Raw genomic sequence first — 26,494 nt, 5'->3', positions numbered from 1 at the left:
GTGAGACTGATTCGGTACTCTTCTGGGATTATATAAATATTGATGCCATCAGTGAAAAAAGATAAGTTGTAATTCTGGGAATACACTCTAAATGCTATTCATGAATGTTCTATATCTTAATACACAGTGGAATATGTTTACATACAGTGTGATATTTCTGTACTGCTTGTCTCTTGATAGGCTTTAATAGAAATGTAGATTTATTTTGCAGTTTTAGTGTGTGGTGTGTATGAGTGAGTGAATGTAATGTGGTATTACTTTGTTTTTGTATATTGGTGATAATGTAAGTGATTTAGCTAAAGTATATATTTTGTGAATGTTTCCATAAGTGATTGAGAACTATGTGAGGTGATTAGTAATATTTATAGTTAAGTTATCTGTAAACCGATGCGATGTGCAAACGGTTGTCGGTATATAAAAAATTTCAAATAATAAATAAATAAATATAGAGATAGGATATATCTATATAGATATAGATATATCCTATCATATATATACACACATACATATTATATACACACACTTATTGTGAATCAATGTGCAGACAAGTCATATTAAAATCCTATCAAGGGTTATTAATTCTGTTGAATTTATTCCTGGTTCACCTTACTTTCTTTGTTCAAAACCATTTTGTTTTGATCATTTTTTGAGACAGAATAATAGTGTATGTACCTTTTTCTATGGCCCATGCCGCCTTTAAAAGAAGAAAAAATAATAGCTCCACTCGTTCTAGGGGCATTTATTCTTCGGCTGTTTCAGGGCACACCTAACGCAGGTATCCGATTAAAAGTAAGAGAACAGCACGCTTACAAACTTCTCTTAATATAATGGGAAAGTGGCAAAAGAAGAAAAGCTTTTGGAAACTGCTCACTCTGCCACAGGAATGGAATTGTAAACTGAGTGCATGCTGGCTGAACCTTTATATAAAAACCCTTCTCCGCCTCTGATATAAAACTTGATTTCCTGTTCACATTTGTACAGATTCCGTAAAATGAACAAACGTCTCGTTCCCAGACGACCCCTGAGTGCCTCTTTGAGTCAACTAAATGATGTGGGCCTAACTACAGGTCCCATCCTCTCAGACGAAGGACCAGTAGATATGCCCAGCCGAAAACCCTCAGGTCTGCCGAACGGCATTGTACCCACGGGAAATGTCGTGACTCAGCTGATTCCTCGGGGGACTGACTCTGGCTATGACCCTACTCTGAAGCCTGGGAAGATTGACCACCTGAGCAGCAGTGCCCCTGGCTCTCCTCCTGACTTGTATGAAGTTTTCTAACCTTAATTCCTTGTTTTTACATTTGTGTGTGTGACAAGTAGGCATCCACAGAATCTGCATTTGCTAGTTAATAACTGTATGGTTATGAAACAGGGAAGAGGATCTAAAGGAAATTTTAAAGAAAATAAGAGAAAAAATACATTAAGCCTGCATATCTCAAAAATTGCCTATAGCATTTCCTCATGTTTTCCAGTTTGGGAGTTTTATCATCCCACTATATCCACTGTTAATAGAATCTATATTGCAGTGGTGAAATATTTTCCAGACAATGTTTTTAACTCTTTAGGTTCCAATATCATTTCATTTGGGGGTTTTTTTTTTTGTTTTTTTAATAGTATTTTCAAGAAGAATTTTGGTTGAAAGTTGTTGGTCTCTAATATTTGGTTTTGACCAGAAAGGTTTGTAAATATACAGGCCGATACAGTACAGTGCGCTCCGACGGAGCTCACTGTTAGCCTGCTCTTGGACGCGCGTTTTCCCTTACCCCTTATTCAGTAAGGGGAGGAAAACGCGCGTCTAACCCGCAGCACCTAATAGCGCCCTCAACATGCAAATGCATGTTGATGGCCCTATTAGGTATGCGCGTGGGATACAGAAAGTAAAATGTGCAGCCAAGCCGCACATTTTACTTTCAGAAATTAGCGCCAACCCAAAGGTAGGCGCTAATTTCTTCCGGCACCGGGAAAGTGCACAGAAAAGCAGTAAAAACTGCTTTTCTGTGCACCCTCCGACTTAATATCATGGCGATATTAAGTCTGAGGTCCCGAAGAGTAAAAAAAAAAATTAAAAAAAAAAATTTTTGAATTTGGCCCGCGGCTGTCGGGCCGAAAACCAGACGCTGTCAGCGGGCTCGAGAACCGACGCCAGCAAAATTGAGCGTCAGCTGGCAAACCCGCTGACAGCCACCGCTCTGGGCTAAAAGGAGGTGCTATGGACGCGCTAGTGTCCCTAGCGCCTCCTTTTGCCCAATTCTACCGCACCACCTCATTTGCATGCACCCGGCACATGCACCGGCGAGTGGCCGGTGCATGTGCCGGGAGAGCGGGCGTTCATCCGCTCTCCCGCATTTTTACTGAATCGGCCTGATATTTATGTAGTCTGTCCTAGGGTAGATAATCTTTTTCCATTGTAGACTTGTGAAAGTTCTTTTATCCAACTTTTGGTTGATTTCAGAGCTGCTTGTAATATTTAGCAGTCCATTGATACCTAGTTGTCTTAGACTATTACGTAGAGAGAGTGCTTTTCAAGGTATGGACTCTAGCAGAACATTGTTGTATATGTCTAGAAAGTGTAACAAATGGCATGATTTATGAAAAGTGATCTGTGAAAACTATTATGTAGTCTGCTTTCCACTGGAAATTAGATTTCATTGTACTACTGTTTTTCTTATACTCCTAACAATTCAAAATGTGAAACAATTTTGTTCATCCCTAGTAATCCTGTATTCATATCTGTACTAAGGTGAACTTTTATATTACAAAATTTTCCAAATTAATTTCAAAATTCTTTAGTTTTTAAAGTTCATGGGTTGGCTCCTAAATATCTTAAAAATGGTTTACATCATTATGGGCCAGCGAGATCCTTACGCTCCTCACAAAGAACACTGTTGAAAATTCCTTCTCTGTCCATAGTTAGGCTAGTTGAGACACGCAAAAGGACTTTTGTATATTGGACCTTACTTATAGAAATCTATTCTGGATGATCTTAGGAGCATCAATGAGTATCATTTCAGAAACTGACATGGCTTTGTGATGTAGCTTTTTCAAACAGTCGGTAAGATTTGTCAGTAGAGCTTTTTATTCTGGCTGGTTAATGTAATCCTGATTTGTTGGTTTGACCTTATCCTGACCGTAATTGCTTATTGATTTGGCCTTAAATTATTTTAGATTTGTTTTGGTTGTGTGTTTTTATGTAATTATTTCTGGATTAATTAATGTCTGCTTTTTTTTTGTTTGGGTTTGTATCTTACTGTTTTATTACCATGTTGCTATTATATATTATGTAAACTTGTATGTTCTGTACACTACTTGGGGCCTTGCATAGTGGTTAAGTTCGAACAAATGAATAAATAGGAAGACTACAAACTCTGTGATTGGCTACCAGAGGTTTAAAGCCATATCAGTATTAAGTCATGGACTGGATCCTTCAGCATTCTTTTTTCACAGCAGAGATAGTGCCTCTCCCCTGCCCATCTCATCTGATGGGAAAAATCTCTCCCCTCCCCCCCCCCCCCCCCCCAATTTGTTTATTTCAATTCAATGATAAAATTCCTCTCTCAAACTGTGATCCTGCTGATGCTTGTTACCTGGGTCTTGGCTTCTCCTTTGAAATAGTAAGCTGCTATTGTGAGGTTGCTGCTATGGTGCTCATAGACTGCCAGTGCTATATGATGATCCTTACCATGGGGCTTTCAGAATTCAACTTTGATCTAGCCAAGGCCTGTCATGCTTTGTTTAGCTAGAAGTGGTACTCAGTTAGCTAGGAGGAAAAACTACTGAATGTTTAGTATGTTATTAAATCATAGCTGGTACCACCTCCAAGTAAACATTAAAGTATTCTATGCTGCTAGGAGCAATTTTAAAATAAAACATAAGCTCTTGCAGATTTGTTTTGAGACTTATAAAATACCTTAAAATTCAGTCATCAAGCTTTTTGTTTGTCAGACTATTTCCCTGAACCTAAAGGTACTGTGATGCATGATTAGATAAACTGGTAGTTCTCCTTCAGTCTCTCAAAACTTTGCAGAGTTAAAATGGAGAATAAAATGCAAAAATGTAGTACATATCTTCTACCTAAAAAAAATGGCTTCCCTTTAACCCTCCTTTATGAAGCTGTGGGAGAGTGTGGATCCCTGATAGTTTCTGCTCGGAGGGGAGAACAAGATTTCTATAGAGACATGCCAATGCCAAAACCACAGAAATTAAATCTATTTTAATGTAAAAAAACAATCAGGCCGATACAGTAAAGCGCGGCCGCTGTTACCCCGCTGTGTACTCACAATTTGGCCGCGTAAGTGTAACCCGCGATTCACTATCTGTTTTTACCGATCCTTACCGCTTCTTTAACTCGACGCGTTTCCCTTTCTGCCCGCGGCATGTATATGTATGTAAACAATCCGATTAGCTATTCCCTCCCATACAGTAAAGTGCGCCCCAACTATCGCCTTTTTAACCTGCTATCTTGCCGCGTCTTTAACCTACTAATTTACCGCCTACCCTGACACTGGCGTTAGTGTGGTGAACTTAGCCGCCCAGTCCCAAACCAACCCAATCCACAAAAAAAAAATGCTTCTCGCACTTAGCCGCCAGGTCCCAAACCAACCCAATCCACAAAAAAAAAATGCTTCTCGCACTTAGCCGCCCAGTCCCAAACCAAACCAACCCAATCCAAGCCCCAGCAGAGAGAGACGAAAGTTCACGGTCCCAAACTTCCCCCCAGCCCCCGCTCACCTGCCCTGACCACGGCCACGCAAGCCCCCAACAGCAGCAGTAGAAGGGCATAGAGAGAGAGCGGCTTCAGCAGCCCTGCCGGCGAAGGTGAATACGTGCACGCCTGTAGGTCCAATATGGGCGCTCAAGGCAGCGGATTGGGTTGGTTTGGGATTGGGTGGCTAAGTGGGAGAAGCATTTTTTTTTTGTGGGTTGGTTTGGGACTGGAATTTCGTCTCTCTCTGCTGGGGCTTGGATTGGGTTGGTGTGGTTTGGGACTGTGAAATTTCGTCTCTTGTCCATCCAAAGGAGGGTGCTGCTTTGCGCTTCCTGCCTCCGATTGCCGGCTGCTGGGGCTTGCTGGCGCCGGGTGCTCAAGGCAGCAGGATCTGTAGGAGAACCATCCACTTCCTGGTACCTGTCATTTCAAACGTCATTTGAAATGACAGGTACCAGCGCACCCAGGATACTGTATAGGCGCTGTATAGCGCCTATACAGTAAAATGGATTGTGTTTCATGGACGCGGCTTGCATTTGCATGCCATTTAAATACAGTATTGAGCAGTAGGTGATTCGAACTGTGCATGCGGCAAACGCGGGTGCGCCGGGCACTAATACACATCTTTCTACCGCACCTTACTGTATCGGCCCGATAGTTCTTCTCCTTTTGAAGGTGCAGAGTGCTTGTCATTTTAGCTTCACTGCTGCTTAATTTTTTATAAACTAAAGGTCAAAACATTTTATGCAGTTCTTGTATATGTCTAGTGCTCAGGAAAATAGGATAAAAGTACCAGATTCAAGGCACCACTTAGTGAATAGAAACTTTTATCAGATTACGTTATCTGCAAGCCAGGGTGTACATCTTTAGATCATAAATAGATTTGTTTGTCCTCCACTTTCTGTGGAAAAGCACTTGGGATCCTTATAGTGTTAGATGTTTTGAATATTTGCTTTGTGTAAATTGACAGGTCAGAGGGTAAAACCATCACTCACCATTTCTTGCTTGCTTCCTTTAGGCTGGAGTCTGTTCCCAAGAATTCTATATCCACCTTACCAATGAACCCTCACCCTGTGCCCCCTCGAGTACCAACAGACTTGCCCCCAATATCAGTCAATAAACCACTCCAAATGGTACCTCGGGGCTCTCAGCTGTACCCTCCTCAGCAGGCAGATGTGTTCTACCAGGACCCTCGAGGAGCCGAGCCAACTACCTATCCGCCAAGTAAAGTAGTTCATCTCTTCTTCTTTTCTTGACTCCTCTCTGACATTAATCTCCCCTGTTTTGGTTCCAGAAGTGAGGTAGAGTTTTATATAAATCAAAGTGCTAAGCTATAGCAAACATTTAGTTATTTTAGGTCTGTTCCCAGCTCTCCGTGCTACTCTCCCTGATGACAATGCTGATTGAGTTCCCCATGTTAGCTTTTATCCTTGTTGCTCAACCAATGATGACCTTAGATTTGTACTGTTTTTTGGTTGTTCCTCAGAAATTGAAAGCACTGTGAGAGATTGATCTTGGGTGTCACCCTCCTCCCTTTAGATAATTGCAGATATAGCTCTGCTTCTGTTTAATAAAATATTTAGTTGGTTCAGAGTTGGAAAAGATTGTTCAGATGGTTTGTCTTGCTAAGTTTGGGTCTTAGCCAGACAAACCTCAGGTTTTCAATTTCCAACCACTCTAACAACCTCTGATTTATCCAGCTAACTGTTTAGCAGAATACAAGTGAAATGGATAAGTTGAACGCTTTCCAGGGTGGAATTAAGTTAGCCGGATAATTTAATCAGCTAAGTCTGATCATGCTAGAGAGCTGCCCTAAAGTAAGCTGGATATGTTTATTTGGCTAATTGGGCACTCCGCTGAAAACAGTCCTAATCAACAGCGCTTCACTGAATGTCCATGACAATTTTTCCGGCTAATTTTAGCTGGATAAATTGTCTGCTAGTTATGCTGCTTAATATGGACCTCTGTGTTCTTAAGTTGTGTCAAAGGTTCAAGCATGAAATATTTTATCACTGGACCAGTATCTCTTGCATAGTTTGTTTTGTTTGTGGTGATAGAAGTCTAGTAAGACTTTTTTTCTCATTTCACATTTGATGAAAACAAATTGCACACCTTAATAAATCAGAAATTCAGATTTTTTTTTCCCTAATCAAGTATATATATATATTCTTAATTGCAACTGTTAAAACTCAATAAACAGGGGAAAAATATTCAGATTTCAGTGGTAAATGAAAATGCATACTTTATAATACAAAATCCTCTCTTTAGGATTTGGTGAGTGTGAGACACAGTGACTTTTAGTGCACGGGATTTTTTCATCAGTTGGTCTGTGTGTATGATGAGTAGTGTGTTAGTAGGTAGATAAGATGACCACTAGTAATGCTGAAGACTTTCTTCTCCTTCTGTTTAGAATGTCAGGCTTACTGGTTAGATCTTCTTCCATCTCTGCTTTGGTTTTGTAAAGTAGCATAGTTTTGGTGTCAAGAAAACAGTCTGCAGCTACTAAACATAATCTTATGGTGCTGGAGGAACAGCACCTACAAGACTCTGATCTTCTTTCTTTCTTTCTATTTTTGCTCATTTTCAGATGTCTACTACCCCCCTCAGTCCTCACAGAGTGTGTCTCGTCTTGTTCGACCACCACCATCAGCTCCAGAGCCGGGACCCCCTTATTTAGACCATTACTCACCATACCTTCAAGATCGTGTGGTGAGCTCCCAGTACGGCACTCAGCCACAGCAGTATCCTCCCATGGGCCAGCCAATGTACGCACCACACTATGACAACAGGCGTGTGTATCCGCCTGCTCAATCGTACCAGCGAGAAGAAATGGTCAGGGCAAGTCCTGTGCCCATTGACATCCCACCGGTGGCAGTATCTCCTTATATACCTGAATCCAGAGACCGCTACCAGCAAGTTGAGGGATACTATCCTATGGGACCTCATCCTGGGCAGATCAGACCTTCTTACCACAGAGTATGTCTTGTATATAAACTATTCTTAACTGCTTTACAGGAGATGCGTAGAAAATGTACTAATGTGAGACAAATTATATGAGAGATGTTCAGGATCATCCTTAGGGGTATGCCACCAGTGTGTATTACGTCTTGAGCTCCCAGGGGGATGTACCGAGGGAAATGGACTCGCCCTCATTCCCAGCTCTTTGAATTGTCAAAGGAGGGACCCTTTTCCTATCTTCTTACCCCCTTCACCACCTTAGGGTACCATCAGGGCTAAGGTGATTCTTGGAGACATTGCCATCCCAGTAATCATGTCACATGTGCAGATAAGCATCCAACAGTTTGAACTCTTTGGATTTCAGAAGAGCATGAAGCTTTATTTATTTTTTCCCAATTTTTCTGAGCTGGTGTATGTAATGTTCCTCCTGTTAGAAAGGGTTCTGACTATTGTGTTTATGCTTACTGTATTATTTTTATTCATGTATTGCTGACTTTAGCATGGTAGTGGGGTTCTGTATCTTGCTAGCTGCTATGACAGTAAATTAACATTCATAAAAATGACACTTTTTTTCCCTTTTAAATTTTATGCCTTATGGTGGTAGTAATCTGTAATAAATGTGGTTGATAAATACCAACAAAATATATCATGTTCCCTTTTCAATAACTTAAAATCTTTGGAAAGTGCTTCATGTTTTTTTTCACCAAATAAGCTATCTTTGTACCCAAACAGCTCTGACAAAATACACTTTAAATTGAGAAAAAGAAATCTGAACATAGTACTGCCGACTTTGCAGCTGTTTGTGGTTACACTGATGTAGCGGACTTGAGCTTTTTTGTGTGTTTTCTTTTGTATAGTTTGTAACTGAATAACTGGTTGCTCGAGCTTCCCATTGTTCTGTAATCTAGAAACATTCCATAAACTACAGGGAGGACAATTACTAGATATTCTGTGCAGTGAAAACTAGCAGTCCATGATAAGGAAAATAGCTTTAAATTAAAATGAGCTGTTTATAGATAGCCATACTCAGATAAAGGAAATTATGCTGTTCAATTACAGGAGCCTTATGGTCGCCTCCCACCACAGCCCCATCCCAGCCTAGATGATCTTCATCGTCGGCGGAAGGAGATCATGGCCCAGCTAGAGGAAAGAAAAGTCATCTCCCCACCACCCTTTGCACCATCACCAACATTACCACATCCTTTCCATTCGGAGGAAGTAAGTATGACTCACAGAATTGCCTTTGGTTCCAGCTGCAGTTAAGGTTCTCCATGATAGGGGGGAGAGAGATATTTGATCTCCCTGGAGCCTGAACTTTAGATAAAGGGATGTGTGGAAGCTGGGAGAAGGAGCAGGATTTTTCTGTGGATGAGAGAGTAATTAACCACACAAATGGCTGACATCAACTGACTACACCAAGATGGAGAGGCTCTCTCAGCTCAGAAAACCTGAGATTTTTCAGCATGCGTGGTGTTCCCTCAGTCCTTTTTTTTTTTTTTTTTATTCTTATGAGAGGATGCAGTTTTGCTTTCTCTCCTTAACCTGTTCTTCAGAATTTTTTATACTCACATTTTTTCTTCTTTTTCTCATTATTGAAGTAGCTATTCATATTTTTCTTTAGTGAGTCTTCAAAAAATAATTTTTGTTACTTTAATTTCTCTAACATTGAATTCAACTTTGCCTCAACTCTCCATCACAGTGTACAGCAAACCAGGCTTCAAAAGATGTCACCACTGTTCCTGCAAGATGACTTTATGGGATCAGCATGACTGCTGTGTTCACTGCTTTGAATCATCATATGATGATCCTGCCTGTGCCTGAATATCTCCCAGGGCCAGAAGATCCAGAAATTATACACCCACAGAATTTTTTAGATCTTCTCAACCATCTGGGTCATTGAAGAGGAAACAATCACCAGTTTGAGGGATCATTGTCTAAATCAGAATTTTCTCATGCTGGGTAAACATAAGAACATAAGAAAATGCCATACTGGGTCAGACCAAGGGTCCATCAAGCCCAGCATCCTGTTTCCAACAGTGGCCAATCCAGGCCATAAGAACCTGGCAAGTACCCAAAAACTAAGTCTATTCCATGTTACCATTGCTAATGGCAGTGGCTATTCTCTAAGTGAACTTAATAGCAGGTAATGGACTTCTCCTCCAAGAACTTATCCAATCCTTTTTTAAACACAGCTATACTAACTGCACTAACCACATCCTCTGGCAACAAATTCCAGAGTTTAATTGTACGTTGAGTAAAAAAGAACTTTCTCCGATTAGTTTTAAATGTGCCCCACGCTAACTTCATGGAGTGCCCCCTAGTCTTTCTACTATCCAAAAGAGTAAATAACCGATTCACATCTACCCGTTCTAGACATCTCATAATTTTAAACATCTCTATCATATCCCCCCTCAGTCGTCTCTTCTCCAAGCTGAAAAGTCCTAACCTCTTTAGTCTTTCCTCATAGGGGAGCTGTTCCATTCCCCTTTTCATTTTGGTAGCCCTTCTCTGTACCTTCTCCATCGCAATTATATCTTTTTTTTGAGATGCGGCGACCAGAATTGTACACAGTATTCAAGGTGCGGTCTCACCATTGAGTGATAGAGAGGCATTATGACATTTTCCGTTTTATTCACCATTCCCTTTCTAATAATTCCCAACATTCTGTTTGCTTTTTTGACTGCTGCAACTACTATTTCGGCAAGAAGATGGGCCTGGCTTAAGTCTTCGGACTTGCGCCCTGAAGTACAAGACAGATTATCTGATCTGCCCTGCATAGGAGACAATCTGTTTGGGGAACAGATTCAGCGGACGGTGGCGGAACTCAAGGACCATCATGAGACCCTTCGCCAGCTCTCTCTGATGCCTTCTGAGTATTCCTCCAAACATCCTTTTGGAAGGATACCAAAAAGTCATTCTTCCGTCCAAAGAAGTCCTATCCATCGCAGTCTAGGATTCGTTCCACAAGACCTTTCCAAAAGGCCCAGTCTCGTCAACCTCATAAACAAAAGCCGCAAGCAGCTCCTCAGCCGGGCCTTGCTTCTGGTTTTTGACTCCTGCATAGAGAGCAGCAGCCAGTTTCCACTGCCTCAGATACCAGTGGGAGGTTGATTGTGCCATTTCAACAACAGGTGGCACACAATCACCTCAGACCAGTGGGTCCTTACCATAATCTCTCAAGGCTATCGCCTGAACTTTCTTTCCATTCCACCGGACTCCCCACCTCTACCGGCATGGAGAACATCTGACCACTCACTACTCTTGGAGCAGGAGGTCTCCCTCCTCCTCCAGTCCAGAGCAATAGAACCAGTACTTACTCTTAACAAGGCCTAGGATTCTATTCCTGGTACTTTCTAATCCCCAAAAAATCGGGAGGCGTTCATCCAATTCTGGACCTACGTGCTCTCAACAAGTACCTCCAACGAGAAAAGTTCAAGATGGTAACCTTGGGTTCCCTCCTTCCTCTTCTGCAAAGAAGAGACTGGCTCTGCTCTCTTGAGCTCCAAGATGCGTATACGCACATTGCAATAAATCCACCTCATCACAGCATGGCACTAAACTTGCAGCCAGCAGGCATGCCCAATAGGTGCCAGTCAAAGTTCTAGAAACCTTGACAAAAGTGTTCCGTGATTGGGCTCCATTCTGTGATGTCACCCATATGTGAGGACTAACATCCTGCTGTCCTGTGAGAACACCTGTTACAGGTAAGCAACATTTGCTATACCTTGACTTTTTCAAAAACCATTTTACCAATATATTAGATTCTCCACCTCCTCTATCACAATTAGAGCTAATGTCTCCCATTTTGGAGCCCATGGCTCCAAAATCTGAAACACTATCCACTTTTCCACCGTATCAAGCCAGGTTAAAAAACAAAACAAAAAAATAAACTTGCAGTCTAGTTACCAATTATGTCTCAAGTTTCACCTTTGTCTAAAGATAGGACAACCTCAGAAGAATCACCAATAGTCTTGTCTGACTCTAAAGAAGGATTACAATCATCATTCATTTCTCTTATACCATTTTAATGAGTCCATTGACCTTCCATCAGACCCCCTTTCTGCAGCTTCTCAAAGTACATCTCTACCAGAGGATATTTCATTTCCTGTTTTTGTCCAAAAGATGGCAGAAAAAGTCCTTTTAGTTTGCAGAAGAAGGTAGGACCAAAAGAAAATAGATTTGGTATACTAAAATGTATTTAAGGCCCAAAACAAGTAGTGGCTGTTCTAAGTCATAGAGTACTACAAGAACTTGAAACCAAAAAGTGGCAAACACCCTTATGTACATTACCAGTAGCAAGAAAGTTGGATCTCAAATACAAAGTTCAACCTTGTGCTGGTCATCAAAGAACAACTCTCCATGAATATATAATAGTGCATAGAGGTCCAAAATACATTCTAGTATCCCTCATGGAAAAAGACAAAATTACTGGATACAGTGGCAAAAAAAAGTTTCCAATCAACTGTTAACATCTAGAGTAGCTGCCTGTCAACTGTATATGGTACAATAAATGTATAATATTCTCCAGAAGTTTCCTTTAGACACCATATATTGTTTTGCTGCTGTGCTGCAAGAAATAGAAGAATGTGGAAAACATCTAATTTGGTTAGCGTTTGATCTATTTATTTATTTAAGGTTTTTCTATACCGACCTTCGTTGTTGAACATCAGATCGGTTTACAGGCAACATGGGGTCAGCAACAGTGCTTTACAGTGTAACTAATATAACATATATCTATGCAATACTTCCTCCAGAACGTCTACAGTTGTCATTGGGGTCAGAAGACTAGCTGGCTGTTGGCTTTGGGCCTTCATGAAGAGTTGATGAAAAACTTACTTATGCTCTATGCACAGGGAATAAACTTTTTGGAGATAAAGTGAAAGAAAGAGCCCTTGTTAAAGATGACTGCTTTACTCTCCTTATCTTGCAAGCACCTACAGTGGAACAGCTATCTCTAAGGAGTAAAGGTGATACAAAGCTAGCTTCTTTCAATGATCTCGCACACAACAGCAGCAACAATAGGAGCAGGATGAGTGCTAGGGAAAGAGCATAATCCAAACCGCTCCAAAATATACAATTAAAATTTAATTCTACTTTTTGACTGCAATATCAAAAAGGCTTCCCAGTTAGATTAAAATTATCTTCCAGTCGGAGGAAGATTTTAACACGTCAGCCCATTATGGTCTTTGATAACCGCAGACCGTTGGATATTAAGGATCATATAGCAGGGATACCAATTGAATTTCAAGTCCTCTCCCCAAACAATCCACCAAATAATTGCTCTGTAAATGTAGAACAGCTCCAACTCTTCCGGCAAAAGCTGACAGCCTTTTTCACTGTATATGTGGTGGAAACTGTCCCAGTGCTACAAAAGAACATATGATTTTACTGCAAATATTTCCTCATTCCAAAGAAAGCATGTGGTCTCTGACCTATCTTGAACCTGAGAGGTTCTCAACAAACACCCAAAGAAAAAAATGTTAAGAATGAACTCACAGGGGCAATCCTACCTCAATTAGAAATCAGTGATTGACTAGCTAACCCCATTAGACCTCACGGATGCCTTCACATACATCCCAATTCACAGAGATTTCTTTGTTTCTCCATAGCTAATGATCATTACATTTTCCCTTTCAGCATCTCTGCAGCACCCAGGGTGTTTACAAAATGTCTTGCTGTCGTTGCTGCTCATCTGAAGAAGAATGTATTTGTTTCTCCATATTTAGATGATTGCCTTATTTCCAGCCATAATCCTCAAGAAGCTTTCTACAATGAGTACCCTCTAAACTCTAGGATTCATCATCAAATTTCTAAAAATCCAGTTTCGAAATATTATATGAATTTTCTAAACTAGATTTTGGAAAATTGATGGTGCATGGCACTTTTGCACAAATTTAGGGTTCATCTGTTTCCCTTCATGGGTTGATTGACTGATTAAGGGCACTTTTCGGGCACACACAAATCCATATACAACAACAGTCAGTTGCTAGAGTTGCTAAGTTTCATTATTAACTACCCCCAGTCCAATCTGAGACTGACACCTCAATTGGGACTTTGCTAGACACAGTTTAGTAAATGGATCTTCTTATCAAGTTTCTTGGACTTAGTGTCCATGGTGGAGGAAGTAAAGCAGAGTCAGCAGATATTAACCTGGACATGTTGAGAATTAGATCTTAATGAAAGCAATCCATTTGATCCCCATAGCAAATCTGTATATGTGACCTGCCCAGTGGACCCTGAATAAAACCACTTAAGAACTACAGGTATACATCAGTGTACTGGAGAAGTTCAGACTCTTGTCTTGATGGCTCTTCCATTCTAATCTGATCAAGGGCATGCTCTTCCAGATTTTGTCACATTCAATTATACCAACTGCATGACAAGAAAACTCATCTAAATGGACTCCATGCCTAAGGTCCCTGGCCCTGCCTGGAGAAAAAAGCTGTACATCAATCTTCTGATATAATAGGTAATTTGCTACACTGTAAAGATTTTCAGAAATCAGATTGCCAATCTGATCTAGATCAACAGGTAACAATTTTCTGACTATAAGAAGAAAGAAAGAACAGGACCTCACCTGCCAGAAGCTGGCAGACTCGAGCTGGATTATCTCATGTGAAGTGAATCGAAGCCATTTATCTGGCAGGTCAGAAAACACTGGTAGACAGGCTGAGTTGCCAGTTGGACCCTCATATACCGTAGTTCCTGAGTTAAACTACTAAGATCTGTTCACCACAGTTCCAAACAAGAAGGTATCTGCATTTTGCTTCAGAAGTTGGTGAGAGAGCAGATGAGCATTAGATGCCTTCTCCCATCATTTGGAGAGGAGTACCTCAATATACACACTCTGATACCTCTGGTTGCAAAACTCTTAGTAAAATTGAAAAGGGACCAAGAGACTGATTCTTATAGATCTATCTTGGTAGAGAAAGATTTGGTTTCTGATCAGATTTTTCCATCAGGAAAACAATCTGATGCAATCCTTTTCCAACTCTGAAAATGCACAACCAAGCGATGTTGCTCCTTTCCATTCCCATTCATCTTGGATGTTGAGAGTAAAATAATACTTCCCTTTACGTACCCGGATCAGTCCAGACAGCTGGGTTATGCCTCCCTTCCAGCGATCTCTCTGATTCGTTGTCTGAAGTACTTCCAATTTCTAGAAAGGAATCTACTAGAACAGGGGTGCTCAAACTGATCCTTGGGGGTGGAGGAAGCTAGTTTTTTTTTCAGGATATCTCTAATGAATATGTATAAGGTTTATTTTGCATGCACTACCTCCTATGTAGGCAACTATTTCTCATTCATATTCATTAGGAATATCCTGAAAACCCAGCTAGGGTGGGAGGGAGGGAAACCAAGACTGGTTTGAGCACCCTTGCACTGTGATTATAATTCCAAATGGAATCTTCTATGAGGCCAAGGAGCTAAATCCTTTTTCTTGTCCCACATAAAAACTGCTTGAATACCTTCGGTATATTTCAGATTCTGGACCCAAAGCTAGCTCTGCGAGAGTACACCTCAGTATGGTTAGCACATACTACCATCACGTAGCAGTAAGACCAATATCTGTGCAATCCTTAGTTGTAATAATTATGCAGGCCTTGAGTCAACTATAGTCTCCTATTAAAACATACAGTTCCCTGTACATACCGATTGTGTCTCAACTGGAGAGTTGACAGGTTTTTTGTGATTGGGAGTATATATGTATATATATATATGTGATTGGGAGTATATATGTATATATATATATATATATATATTTCTTTTTGGGATTGTCTACTTCCTATTTGGCCTTTAAGACACTGGAAGTTCATCCGAATTGTAAGGTACCGGAGGTATCTGATATATATATATATATCTATAGAGAGAGAGAGAGAGAGATCAGATACCTCCGGTACCTTACAATTCGGATAAACTTCCAGTGTCTTAAAGGCCAAATAGGAAGTAGAGAATCCCAAAAAGAACCTGTGAAAGGATATGGAGAGTGTTTGAGACTATGTGCGCTGAGTCCGGAGTTCCGGCATGTAAGGCTTCGTTGTCCCAGGTTCTCTCCTTCCTGCAGAATGGTCTCTCCAAAGGTTTGTCTTTCAATTCCTTGCGGGTACAGGTTTCAGCGCTCTGTTCCCTCCTTCGGCGGGTCCCTCCTATTAAAACAAACAGTTGTGTTAGACCACAACATGGTGTTAACATAGCTGATGAAAGCTGCTAACCTCATGTGGACTAAAGAACCTAACCTTGAAGGTTGCTTTTTGAGTGACAATCACTTCAGCTTGCAAGATCAGAGAGTTTCAGGACTTAGTAACTCATCCATCTTATGCTCAGTTTCATCATAATAGTGATGCTTCTCATGCATCCTAAGTTCTTGCCTATGGTTGGGTCATATTTTGTGCTTTTAGACTTATGCACAGCTGAGCAGCATTTTGGGCCTGATTCTGTGGTATATAATAAAGGAAATGAAATCAATCAATCAATGTACCCACCTTTTTCTCCAAGGCTACATGCAAATAAAGCTGAACAAGTCTGAAGACTTTAAATTATAAAAGAGCTTTTTCTTCTATCTGGAATGAACTAATGAGCTTAAAAATTCCATCCAACTTTTTATTGTTTAGCCCCAGTAAACCTGGGATTGCAGTGTTGGAGAATCTTGTCTAATTGGATGAAGATTTTAAATCCATTGTTTACACCTAAGCAGATTTGATCTTACAACGGCATGTTAATGCCTTAGTTGCATTGTGTTGTAAATTTTAGAAATTTTGGCTTGATGTCCTTGGTTAGGTTATGCTAAGTAGCCATCTTAAGGACTAAGACTATGCTTTTAGGCTTAGTCATAGTAACAGCTAAAGGAGAGAGATCTGAAAATAACATAGCCACAGCAATTCAGGAAAATAAATATATTCTTTAGTAGCCAAAGTACTGCCATATATTGCAGTTGTACATAAAATGTTATCACATGAGCAAGACGTAATCTTATGCATAGGTATTACTTACACGAATTAGGTATAAATTCTTAGAATTCATTGAATATCGATGAATATGCATATAGAGTATAATATACTGACAGCTGATTTGTCTATTGCTTGCTATCATTTTCTTAAGATCATTTTTATAAGGTATGAATTTATTCTATGCCATTTAGAGCTCTCTAATTCTAGGTTGCTGTTAATTTGTTCATGCACGATCAGATAATAAAAATAAGGAAGTTGCTTATTGCATTTTGTCTTTGACAAGCTTTTAAATTGGTACAGACAGAAATGTACAAAGCCAGGCCCAGGGGTCTCCTGGGGAAATCCCACGAGGTTTTCTCTTAAGGGATTTTCCACAGTTGATGGCCCATTTAAGGGCAGTGTATATAGAAGAGATTTTCAAGGCTGTAATGTATTTTTAAGTCCATATTCACATTGCATTGTTGGCTAGTAACTCCAAACGTGACAGCTGCTTTGAATACTCTTCTTTTTGAAAATTAGATCTCAACTCCAGCTTCACTAGGGTCCATTAGTATGATTTGGGGTAGCTGTCTTTTAAAAACAAAAAAAAAATGGAAATTCAAATTAGTGGAAAAAGGTTTGCCTATCTTGGCAGGATTGTTGACCCTCGTATTCCCTTTCTGTTGGAAGATATGTATAATGGGTGATTCACTTGACTTTAGAGAGGAAAGTTACATGTATGTGTTTTCTGAGGTCATTGAATCACCAGTTATACATATACTCTCCCTCCTTACTTCTGGATTAATTATAGAACTGAGGCATGCTGTGTGCTTGGGGGAATGTGGGAATGGCTGTGTATGCCCAGGGAAGTCTTTTCAAGAAATTCCTAGTAAGCTCCAGAAATGGTCCATTGGTCCTGAGTGATAATGATGCTATTCCTGTATGGTAGACTGGCTTTAGAGGGTACCTGTCATAGGTAAGCAAAATCACTTTCCCTTCTGCTTTTAAGCTCAGTGAATCAAAGATCTTTAGAAAAAAAAACCCCTATACACATTCTAGCAGTTAAAGCTGAAATAATTAGTGTTTGCAAGATCTATGTTGGCAATAAATCGAAGTGTTGAGAAATATCTGTATATTTTTTAGCTTACAGAAACTGAGCTGCAGGAATCATGGTGGTGTATCACCACACAGTTTGGCAGAGTAACCTATTTAATTCCAAAATGTGGCTACTCAGCCAATAAATCCTTTACAAATTATAAAATTATGGGTTTTTTCAAGTTTGTTAACTCAGGGATTGAAATATTGAGGGCAAGGAGAGAGAAATATTAATTTCCATTACCTTTATCGATAGGGATGTGCATTCGTCTAGGACAAATTAGGCAATTTCAACGAAATTGCCTAATTCATCCTGATTTGGGGAGCCAGAAACATGAATGAGTTTTTCCCAAAATTTCGGGAAAAACTTGTTTACGGGTTTAGTGCGCACTAATCCGAAATTCGGGTCACTCCCCTCCGCCCCCGAATGTAAAAGGCCCAAACCACGGGAAATACAAAATTTCCCACGGCGGGCCGAAAACAAAGCTAGTAGAAGCTGATAGATATAATTGGATATAGATAGATATACATACACACAATTCAGGCTGGGAAATGGAACAGGGAAGACTTTAGGTAACTGTTTTCTAAAGGAGCAGGAGCTTTAAGAAAGCAGGGAAGGGCAAGAAAGAAGAACAATAAGTTTTACCAGATAATTTATGGTAGCTATAAGTAGTTTAGGAAACTGTTGGATGGTTCACTAGATCATTTTGGGGGCTTTGTTAGGAAAATGTAGAAATGTGCCCTCATTCAGTCAATTGATATAAAAGTTAAAAATCAAGAGTGTGAACACAGACCTCTGGATATTATCTGTTTATTTTTGTAGCACATGTGCAGTGTTCCTTATTTTGTCAGCAGTGGTACAAACTTACCCCTAGATTCATCAAATTACTATAAATACCACAGAAATATGGCATGTTAGCTGCAATAAAAAAAATGTTTAGGGAAAATTCATAAATACCGTGTCGTATAGTTAAAATAAATAACCTGCTATAAAATCTTGCGTCACAAGACAACCAGTTGTGGTGTGCAACGCGTTGGCACGTTGTGAATACAGACCGATAGATGTGCACAAAACTCTGGCTAGTACACACAGCATGGGTATTAAAAGTTGACAGAGTACGCACATATCACCTGCTATGCGCACAAGAGGACAGTAGAGGTGCAAGTGCATACTTAAGTGCACAAGTATGCGTCAATCTCAAATAGGGTACATATGGGTCCATGTACAGCCTGTTAGACCATGCGCGCATATACGCACCTATGTTATGACCCATGTGCGCCCTATTTAAGATTGACGTACACGAGCATGTAAGTCCCGCTTCCATTGCATAAGTGGACCAGTAAGGCTGCCAGTATTCCACTACTAGTACACTTCCCCCCTAACCTTGAAGATTTAGGAAGTCAGGGCAGGTAAGAAAAGGGGATTTTTTTGGCCCAGCAGGGCTGTATAGTTGTCTCAGAAAAGCCCTTGTTTTATCGCTAGCTATAATAGCCATGCTAACGGTCGCTATGGCATGATATAGTTTCTCCTCTCTACTGCACAAAAAAAAAGTGTAGTTAAATCAAACATTAAATCACGCATTGGTGTGCATTTTTCCTTCATTTGCATAATTTTCCAGGTTTTGCATGCAAATGCATGACCTGATAAAGATTTTGCGTTTTATCATGTTAGACCCCTTTTATCACGTGATAAGACCCTAACGCAATTTGATGAATGACCCTGTTAGATTGTAAGCCCTCTGGGGATAGGAAAATACCTACAGTACCTGAATGTAATCTACTTTGCAATGCTGAAAAGCAGAATATAAATAATCGTTTGACTCACCTTGTTATGAAATTGAACAAAATGGTCTAATAGCAGTCATGTGGATATTTATGTCCAGTAAATACATGAGTAGGTTTTATTTCTATCGCAGCCATTCTGTCCTGCTTATTATGTACTCCTACTACTTACTATTGGAAGACATTAAAACATGTAGCAAATTACTACTGTTTAATGCTTCACTATTCAGGGGCAATTCACATTTTGGTTTCAGCTCAGGAAAATGATATTCTCTACTAACTCTTACTGATGGAATCTATTTCTCCTTTACTCTTTCTCTTCCAGTATTTCGACGAAGACCTAAAAGTAGCAGGAAAATACAAAGGAAATGACTACAGCCAGTACTCTCCCTGGTCATGTGACACCATTGGCTCCTATATCGGAACCAAAGATGTGAAACCCAAAGATGCTGTGGCGGCAGGAAATGTGGAGATGACGGTATGCTGTATTCAACAAGCACCAAGAATTTGTGTTGGATGAAAAATAAAAGCTTAAGTGCTGTTAGGTTCACCTTTTCTTATAGCTGTAAATCCAAGATGAGGCCAGAGTTTAAAGGATCAAAATAGGGATCCTGATAAGAGCACAGGGATGTAAGATAACTGGTCAAAAAAGAAAATAGGATAGGTAGCATCTAGCTATTGGCAGCAGATGAAAGTTGGAGCTTTTGTTGGGTTCATTATAGAGAGATTCTGCAGTAATTGAAGAACAAACTATGGGTTCTACTGTATCTTTTATTTGTATCACTGTAATATCAGGATATTGTTGTTCTCGGAGGACAAGCAGGTTGGTGGTAGTTGTACATGGGTGATGTAATCAGATGGAGCCCTGACACGGAAAACTTATGTCTGAGATTCTAGAACTTTGACTTTGACACACTTAGCATGCCCAACATGCCCGAAAACACGTGTCCACATGGGGTCCCTCTCCAGTCTCTCTTTTTCCAAGGAGCTGTATGCATCACGATGTGAGTGAGCTCACTTTGGCTGTTTTTTGGCTTTTTGGAAAACTTTTTTTTCTCGCAGTTTTCACATTTTTTCCTCATGTTTTGCCATGCCTGATCCCCTTAGTGTTCCTAGTCAGGGTGTTCGCTTCTGTTAAGTTTCCTTTCACAGTCTGTTCCCACGCATCGGTCGTGCTTTGGTTCCTGCTGCCCATCGACGACCACTGCCATTGGTTTTGGTTTTGTGGCCTTTTGTTTTGACCCACAATGGCCATGTCAGTTTTTGGTGATGCTCCCAATGGCAGAGGACCACGTCTATTCCAGACCCTTTCGACATGTGTCCTCTGCCTGGTGGCATCGCATAATGTCTAGGGTTGCCGTTTATGTGCACAGATGATCCCGAAGGGGCGTTGACTTTGTCTCGAGAAGATAGAACAGCTCTTCGGGCCAAAGAAGACCGAGCCATCGGCATCGATTGACTTTGGAGCCGCACCGATAGGCACTGCTCCATCAACAATGGCGGGATCATCTGTTCCATTGGTGCCACTGGCAGATAGACTGTAGTCTGTCTCTGGCACCCCTATCTCCTCCAGGCCAAGGTTGTCTGGTTCCAAGTCATCGACCTCAGCACCAGGGAAGGCCAAAGAAACATTGGCGCCGGTCCCCATCGATGCATGGTGCTGGGCACAGAGATGCACCGCCTCATGCTGCAATAACCCTGAAATGACACCACAGCAAGGAGCGCCAGCCCTCCATTAGTGCCATCGGACCTGATGTCAGTCACTGAACCGCCTCATGGATTTAAAAGATCTGGCCACCCTTCCTTCCTCCCAGTTGGCATTTACATCAGAAATGTTTGAGGAGGAGCTGGAGCGCCGAGTACAGCTGGCAATGGAACGGGTGCTGCAGGTTCTGTGGCACCAGCACTGGAGCCAGTATCGTCCATCCTGGAACAGCTGCTGGAGAAGCTCAACGCACTCATTGATGCATTACTGACCCAGCTGGAGTTAGTTCTCGGGATGGCATAGGTGCCCGGCGGACACCTATGCCTCTCCCTACCGATGTGATGGTCGTTGTGGTTCCGCACAGGAAGAAGCTCCATCTAGGCCAGCAGAGACCTGAGGCCTGTAAGCTCCCCATCCAGCTTTGCCGGTGCTCGTTCCTCTGGACAAAGACCTCTTAGGGCTCCATCCCCTGTGGCTTACAATGAAGATGAGGGTCTCTATGACCCCTGGGGGATGATACCTCTGAGTTGTCCTCTGAGGGCTCTGAGGGTCTCCCCTCAGACCTTTCTCCAGAAGAGTGAAGGAAGTTCTTGCCTGAGGACTTAATCTTTGCAAGGTTTGCAAATTCGATGGCAGAAGCCATCCTGTTCAGTTCCTGACAGAGGACGATGCCAGGCACAAAATTCTTGAGATCCTCCAGTTTGTGGAGCCTCCTAAGGAGATCCTTAAAGAGCTGCTGCTGAGGATATGGGAGCATCCCCTCACAGTGCTTCTCATGTATAAGAAGACTGAAAGGGTTTACCTTGTCCAGAAGGCTTCTGGATTTAATAAGTGACAGATGCCCCACCAGTCGGTGGTGGTCAAATCCGCTCTCTGGAGACCCAAGTGTTCTTGGACCCATTCCTTGGAGCCTCTGGGGAAGGACCACAGAGTGATGGATGCTCTTGGGAGGAAAATATTTCAAAGGGCCATGCTTATTTCCCGCCTTGCTTCCTACCACCTATACATGAGCCAGTACTCATGGGACATCTGGATACAGGTGCGGGAGGTGGCCAAGCAACTCTTGCTGCTGGTGCATAAGGGCCTGGAGTGCGGAGAACACAAGGTCCGAGCTACATATAATGTTTTTGAGACAGCATTGAGGGTCTCTGCAGCAGGAATCGGCGCCCGCAGAATGGCATGACTGTGGGCCTCTGATTTCTAAATAGAGGTACAGGAACGACTCGCTGATGTGCCATGACTGGGGCAAAACTCTTCAGAGATAGGATGAGGGATGTGGTGGCTCAGCTCAGGGACCATCATGAAACCTTCCAACAACTCTCTGCCAACACTCTGGACTCATCCTTCTCTTCTAGGAGGCAGGCGAGAACGGGACAGAAGAAGTCTCTCTCTCACCAAAGGAAGTACTATCCTTTGCCCCCTCGCTTCTGTCAACACCATCAGGGCTTCTGCGAGCATCCCAGCAGCAGAGAGCCCCCAAGCCCCAGCCGGCACCTCAGTTAGCTCCAGGGACAGGGTTTTGACTGGGTCATAGGGAGCATAAACCAGTTACCTGTATCCAAGAACATTGGACCCTCCGGTCAGGGACAGGCTGCAGTTCTTTGCGAAACAGTGGCCCAGTATAACCTCAGACCAGTGGGTTCTGTCCATCCATCAAGGGTACCAATTGAATCTATTGGGTGTCTCACCAAATTGCCCTCCGAGCCCGTTTTGGGGGCCAGTACACATTAGGAGGTACTGTTAGTGGAGCTCTCTTCCCTCTTAATGGCCAAAGCGGTTGAACCTGTCCCACCAGAGCAAAGAAGGTGGGGATTCTACTCCAGGTACTTCCTGATTCCAAAGAGAACAGGAGAACTCTATCCAATCCTTCAGCCATCCTTCAGCATTCATCCAGGATACACAGCATTCATCCAATCACCTCTAGCATTCATCCGGCCACCTCCAGCACTCATCCGGCCACCCTCAGCATTCATCCGGCCACCGTCAGCATTCATCCAGGATCCTCAGCATTCTTCCAGCCACCTTCAGCATTCACTCACCCATCCCACGATGTCAATCAGCCAACTCAGTACAATCTAGCCTCCCCAACACTCATTCAGCAAATAACTAGCAAAACTCATCACTATTTTATTCATTTCTCCCTCATAGAATACTTTGTCTTCATTTCCTTTACGTCTTAGAATATAACCTGCTGACAACATCCCATCAAAAGTGTTCTCTCTAATCCCATCATGATGTTCGCATACCCGATACACACACTGCACTATAACATCTGCCTCAAGACGAAGCCTTTGTTACGTTATCAACCCATAACTCGAAGAAATCTAACTCCGGTGATGATCTCACCCATTACACAATTGCTGGGTCTGGCCCTCTTCACCTTAACTCTTTTCAACACCCAGTCAATTACCAAAAAAACTCACATCCTTCATGACTATCTGCTCGATGCCAAACCAGATATCTGTGCCATCACGGAGACCTGGCTGAAGTCATCAGACTCAATCTTAATTAATCAACTCCCCACACAGATCTATGATATCTTCTCCCTACCCAGAAAAAAGAGAAAAGGGGGAGGTCTCCTCATAGCTGCCAAGAAATCACTTAACCTCACTCCTCAACCTATAAATACAATTCCCAAACTGGAGATAGGCCTTTTCAAATCTAAGTCACTCCAAATCCTACTCACTTACGCTCCACCCGGACTGCTAGAACAAGATGTCTCTCCTATGGTGGAAATCATAGCAAAATACGTAAAACCTAGATTCTCCAGCCATAATCCTCGGAGATTTCAATTTTCATATCGATGCCAAACCTCGTTCTCCTAACTGTGAAGCCTTCCTATCAGCCCTTTCAGACATGGGTTTCAAACAACACATCAACCAACCTACACATAAAGCAGGTCATACTCTTGACCTTATCTTCACAAATTCCAACCTTTCTCCACTTTCTCCCCCTCTATGCCTCCCAGTCCCATGGTCAGACCATTTCATGATCACCTCCACCATTAAGTCATTGACAGGTTTTTCGGCCCCCCGTCAGGTGACCGCTCTGCACTACAGGAAACCATGTCCTTCAGAAGACCTCGGCAACTCTCTTATCAAAGAACTTCCCAACCTGGACATATCTAACCCCAACTCTGCTATCAGCTCTTGGCAAACTATCACTGAAAGGATAGCCAATAATTTATGTCCACTGTCTAAAAAAAACCATAGATCCTTCTCGAAAAAATAAACAGCCATGGTTCTCTAAGGAACTCCGTTCCCTGAAGCAAAACCTTAGACGGAAAGAAAAGGAATGGAGGAAGAACCCCAACCCCCATTTGCTATCCATATATAAAGCCGCCCTCCACCATTACAGAACGACCACACTGCGAACAAAAAGAGATTTCTATGCCCACTGTATCCACGATAAGATATTCGATGCGAAGGCACTTTTCTCTTACGTTTCAGAACTCACCAAAACTGCCCCCCCTATCATTCCCGATGATACAGCCCAATCGAAAGCTAATGAGCTGGCATTATTCTTTCAGAATAAAATCTCAAACACCCTAGCCAAATTACCTACCTACCCAAACTCACTGCCTCCAGATACCCCCCACTGACCAAACACAGACATAAGGTTGGAATCCTTTGACCCAACCCACATTATAGAGGTGGAAAGTCTGATAAAAAGAATGAAACCTTCGACCCACCCGCTGGACCAAATCCCCTCCAAATTCCTGGTTCTCATTCCAGAATACATATCCAAATATCTAGCTGATATTATCAACTGTTCCCTCTCGCAAGGAATATTCCCAGACATTCTCAAATCAGCCACACTTAAACCCATTCTCAAAAAACCGAACCTGGATCCAGATGACCTCAACAACTACCGCCCCATTTCAAATCTCTCGTTTATAGCCAAGATCATGGAGAAAATTGTAAATAAGCAGCTTTCAGACTACCTGGAGGACCATAATATCCTACACCCATCACAATACGGCTTCCGGAAAGATCACAACACTGAAACCCTCCTCATCTCACTCCTTGATCAAATCTACATTGGTTTCGACAAAGGTCAATCATTCCTTCTAGCCCTTCTTGACATCTCCGCAGCTTTCGATACTGTAAATCACAATACTCTATTAAACCAGCTATCAGATATAGGGATTGCTGGATCAGCTCTCAAATGGTTCGACTCCTTCCTTAGCAACAGAGGGTATAAGGTTAAAATCAATAACAAGGAATCCTCTCAGACTAAAGCCCCATTCGGAGTTCCTCAGAGCTCCTCCTTGTCACCCACCCTATTTAACATCTATTTACTCCCTCTCTGCCATATCCTCTCAAATTTAAATCTTAAGTTCTATATATATGCAGACGATGTACAAATTTTAATCCCCATTTCCAGATCACTGGACTTTACACTCAAATTATGGAACTCTCATCTACAAACGATCAACCTCCATCTTTCAAGCATTAACCTGGTACTCAACACTTCCAAGACTGAACTACTGCTAATCACCCCTGAAGGCAGTCCCTTTCATAACCAACTGCATTCTAACATACAAATATCCCATGCCCGAGATCTTGGAGTTATAATAGTCACTTGAACCTAAAGCAGTTTATAAGATATACAACAAGGGAGTGCTTCTACAAGCTACAAGTACTCAAAAAAACTCAAACCGCTTCTATTTCATTACGATTTCAGATCGGTCCTTCAAGCCATTCTTTTCTCCAAAATAGACTACTGCAACTCCATCTTGCAAGGTCTACCGACTTCTACTATAAAATCTCTCCAGTTGCTCCAAAATGCAGCAGCGAGAATTCTAGCAAATACTAATCGCCGAGCGCATATCTCTCCCATCCTAAAAGATCTTCACTGGCTCCCAGTAAACTTCAGGATCCTTCATAAATCACTGACAATTATCCATAAAAATATTCACCATCAAACTCCATTAGATCTTTCACACCCTCTCAAATTGCATTCGACGACCAGACCCTTAAGAGATGCCTACAAGGGATCCTTACATGTTCCCCCAATAAAAACAGTTCACCACTCAAACATCAGAGACAGGACATTCTCTATCTCAGGACCTTCCATCTGGAATGCCATGCCTCCGGTCCTCAGGCAGGAAACCTGTCTACTAACTTTCAAAAAGAAACTAAAGACATGGCTATTCTGCCGAGCCTTCCCAGATACCAGCTCTACAGTCTGACTTAGAATCCTCATATCACTTATGTAAATAATCAAACGCTATTCTTGCTCACATCTTATCATGAGGTTTGGCCTCTGCCTCCATCCCATACTCCATTGTATATAGTAATTTATTGTATTTAATAATTT

At 41.7% G+C, this 26,494-nt stretch overlaps 1 protein-coding gene across 3 annotated transcripts in view; it reads left to right on the top strand.

Moving 5' to 3' along the window:
• RC3H1 (ring finger and CCCH-type domains 1) overlaps window positions 1-26,494 on the top strand; it is a 256,670-nt gene that overhangs the window by 183,616 nt on the left and 46,560 nt on the right. For all 3 annotated transcript variants that reach the window (XM_029617716.1, XM_029617715.1, XM_029617714.1), the window contains exons 10-14: window positions 982-1,263; window positions 5,724-5,929; window positions 7,293-7,681; window positions 8,723-8,881; window positions 19,793-19,945. In XM_029617716.1, the coding sequence (XP_029473576.1) occupies window positions 982-1,263; window positions 5,724-5,929; window positions 7,293-7,681; window positions 8,723-8,881; window positions 19,793-19,945 (1,189 nt within the window). The remainder of the gene's footprint in view (window positions 1-981; window positions 1,264-5,723; window positions 5,930-7,292; window positions 7,682-8,722; window positions 8,882-19,792; window positions 19,946-26,494) is intronic.

Source organism: Rhinatrema bivittatum, chromosome 10 (genome assembly GCF_901001135.1).
Source record: "Rhinatrema bivittatum chromosome 10, aRhiBiv1.1, whole genome shotgun sequence".
Classification (NCBI taxonomy): domain Eukaryota; kingdom Metazoa; phylum Chordata; class Amphibia; order Gymnophiona; family Rhinatrematidae; genus Rhinatrema; species Rhinatrema bivittatum.
This window is presented reverse-complemented; position numbering and strand designations above follow the sequence as displayed.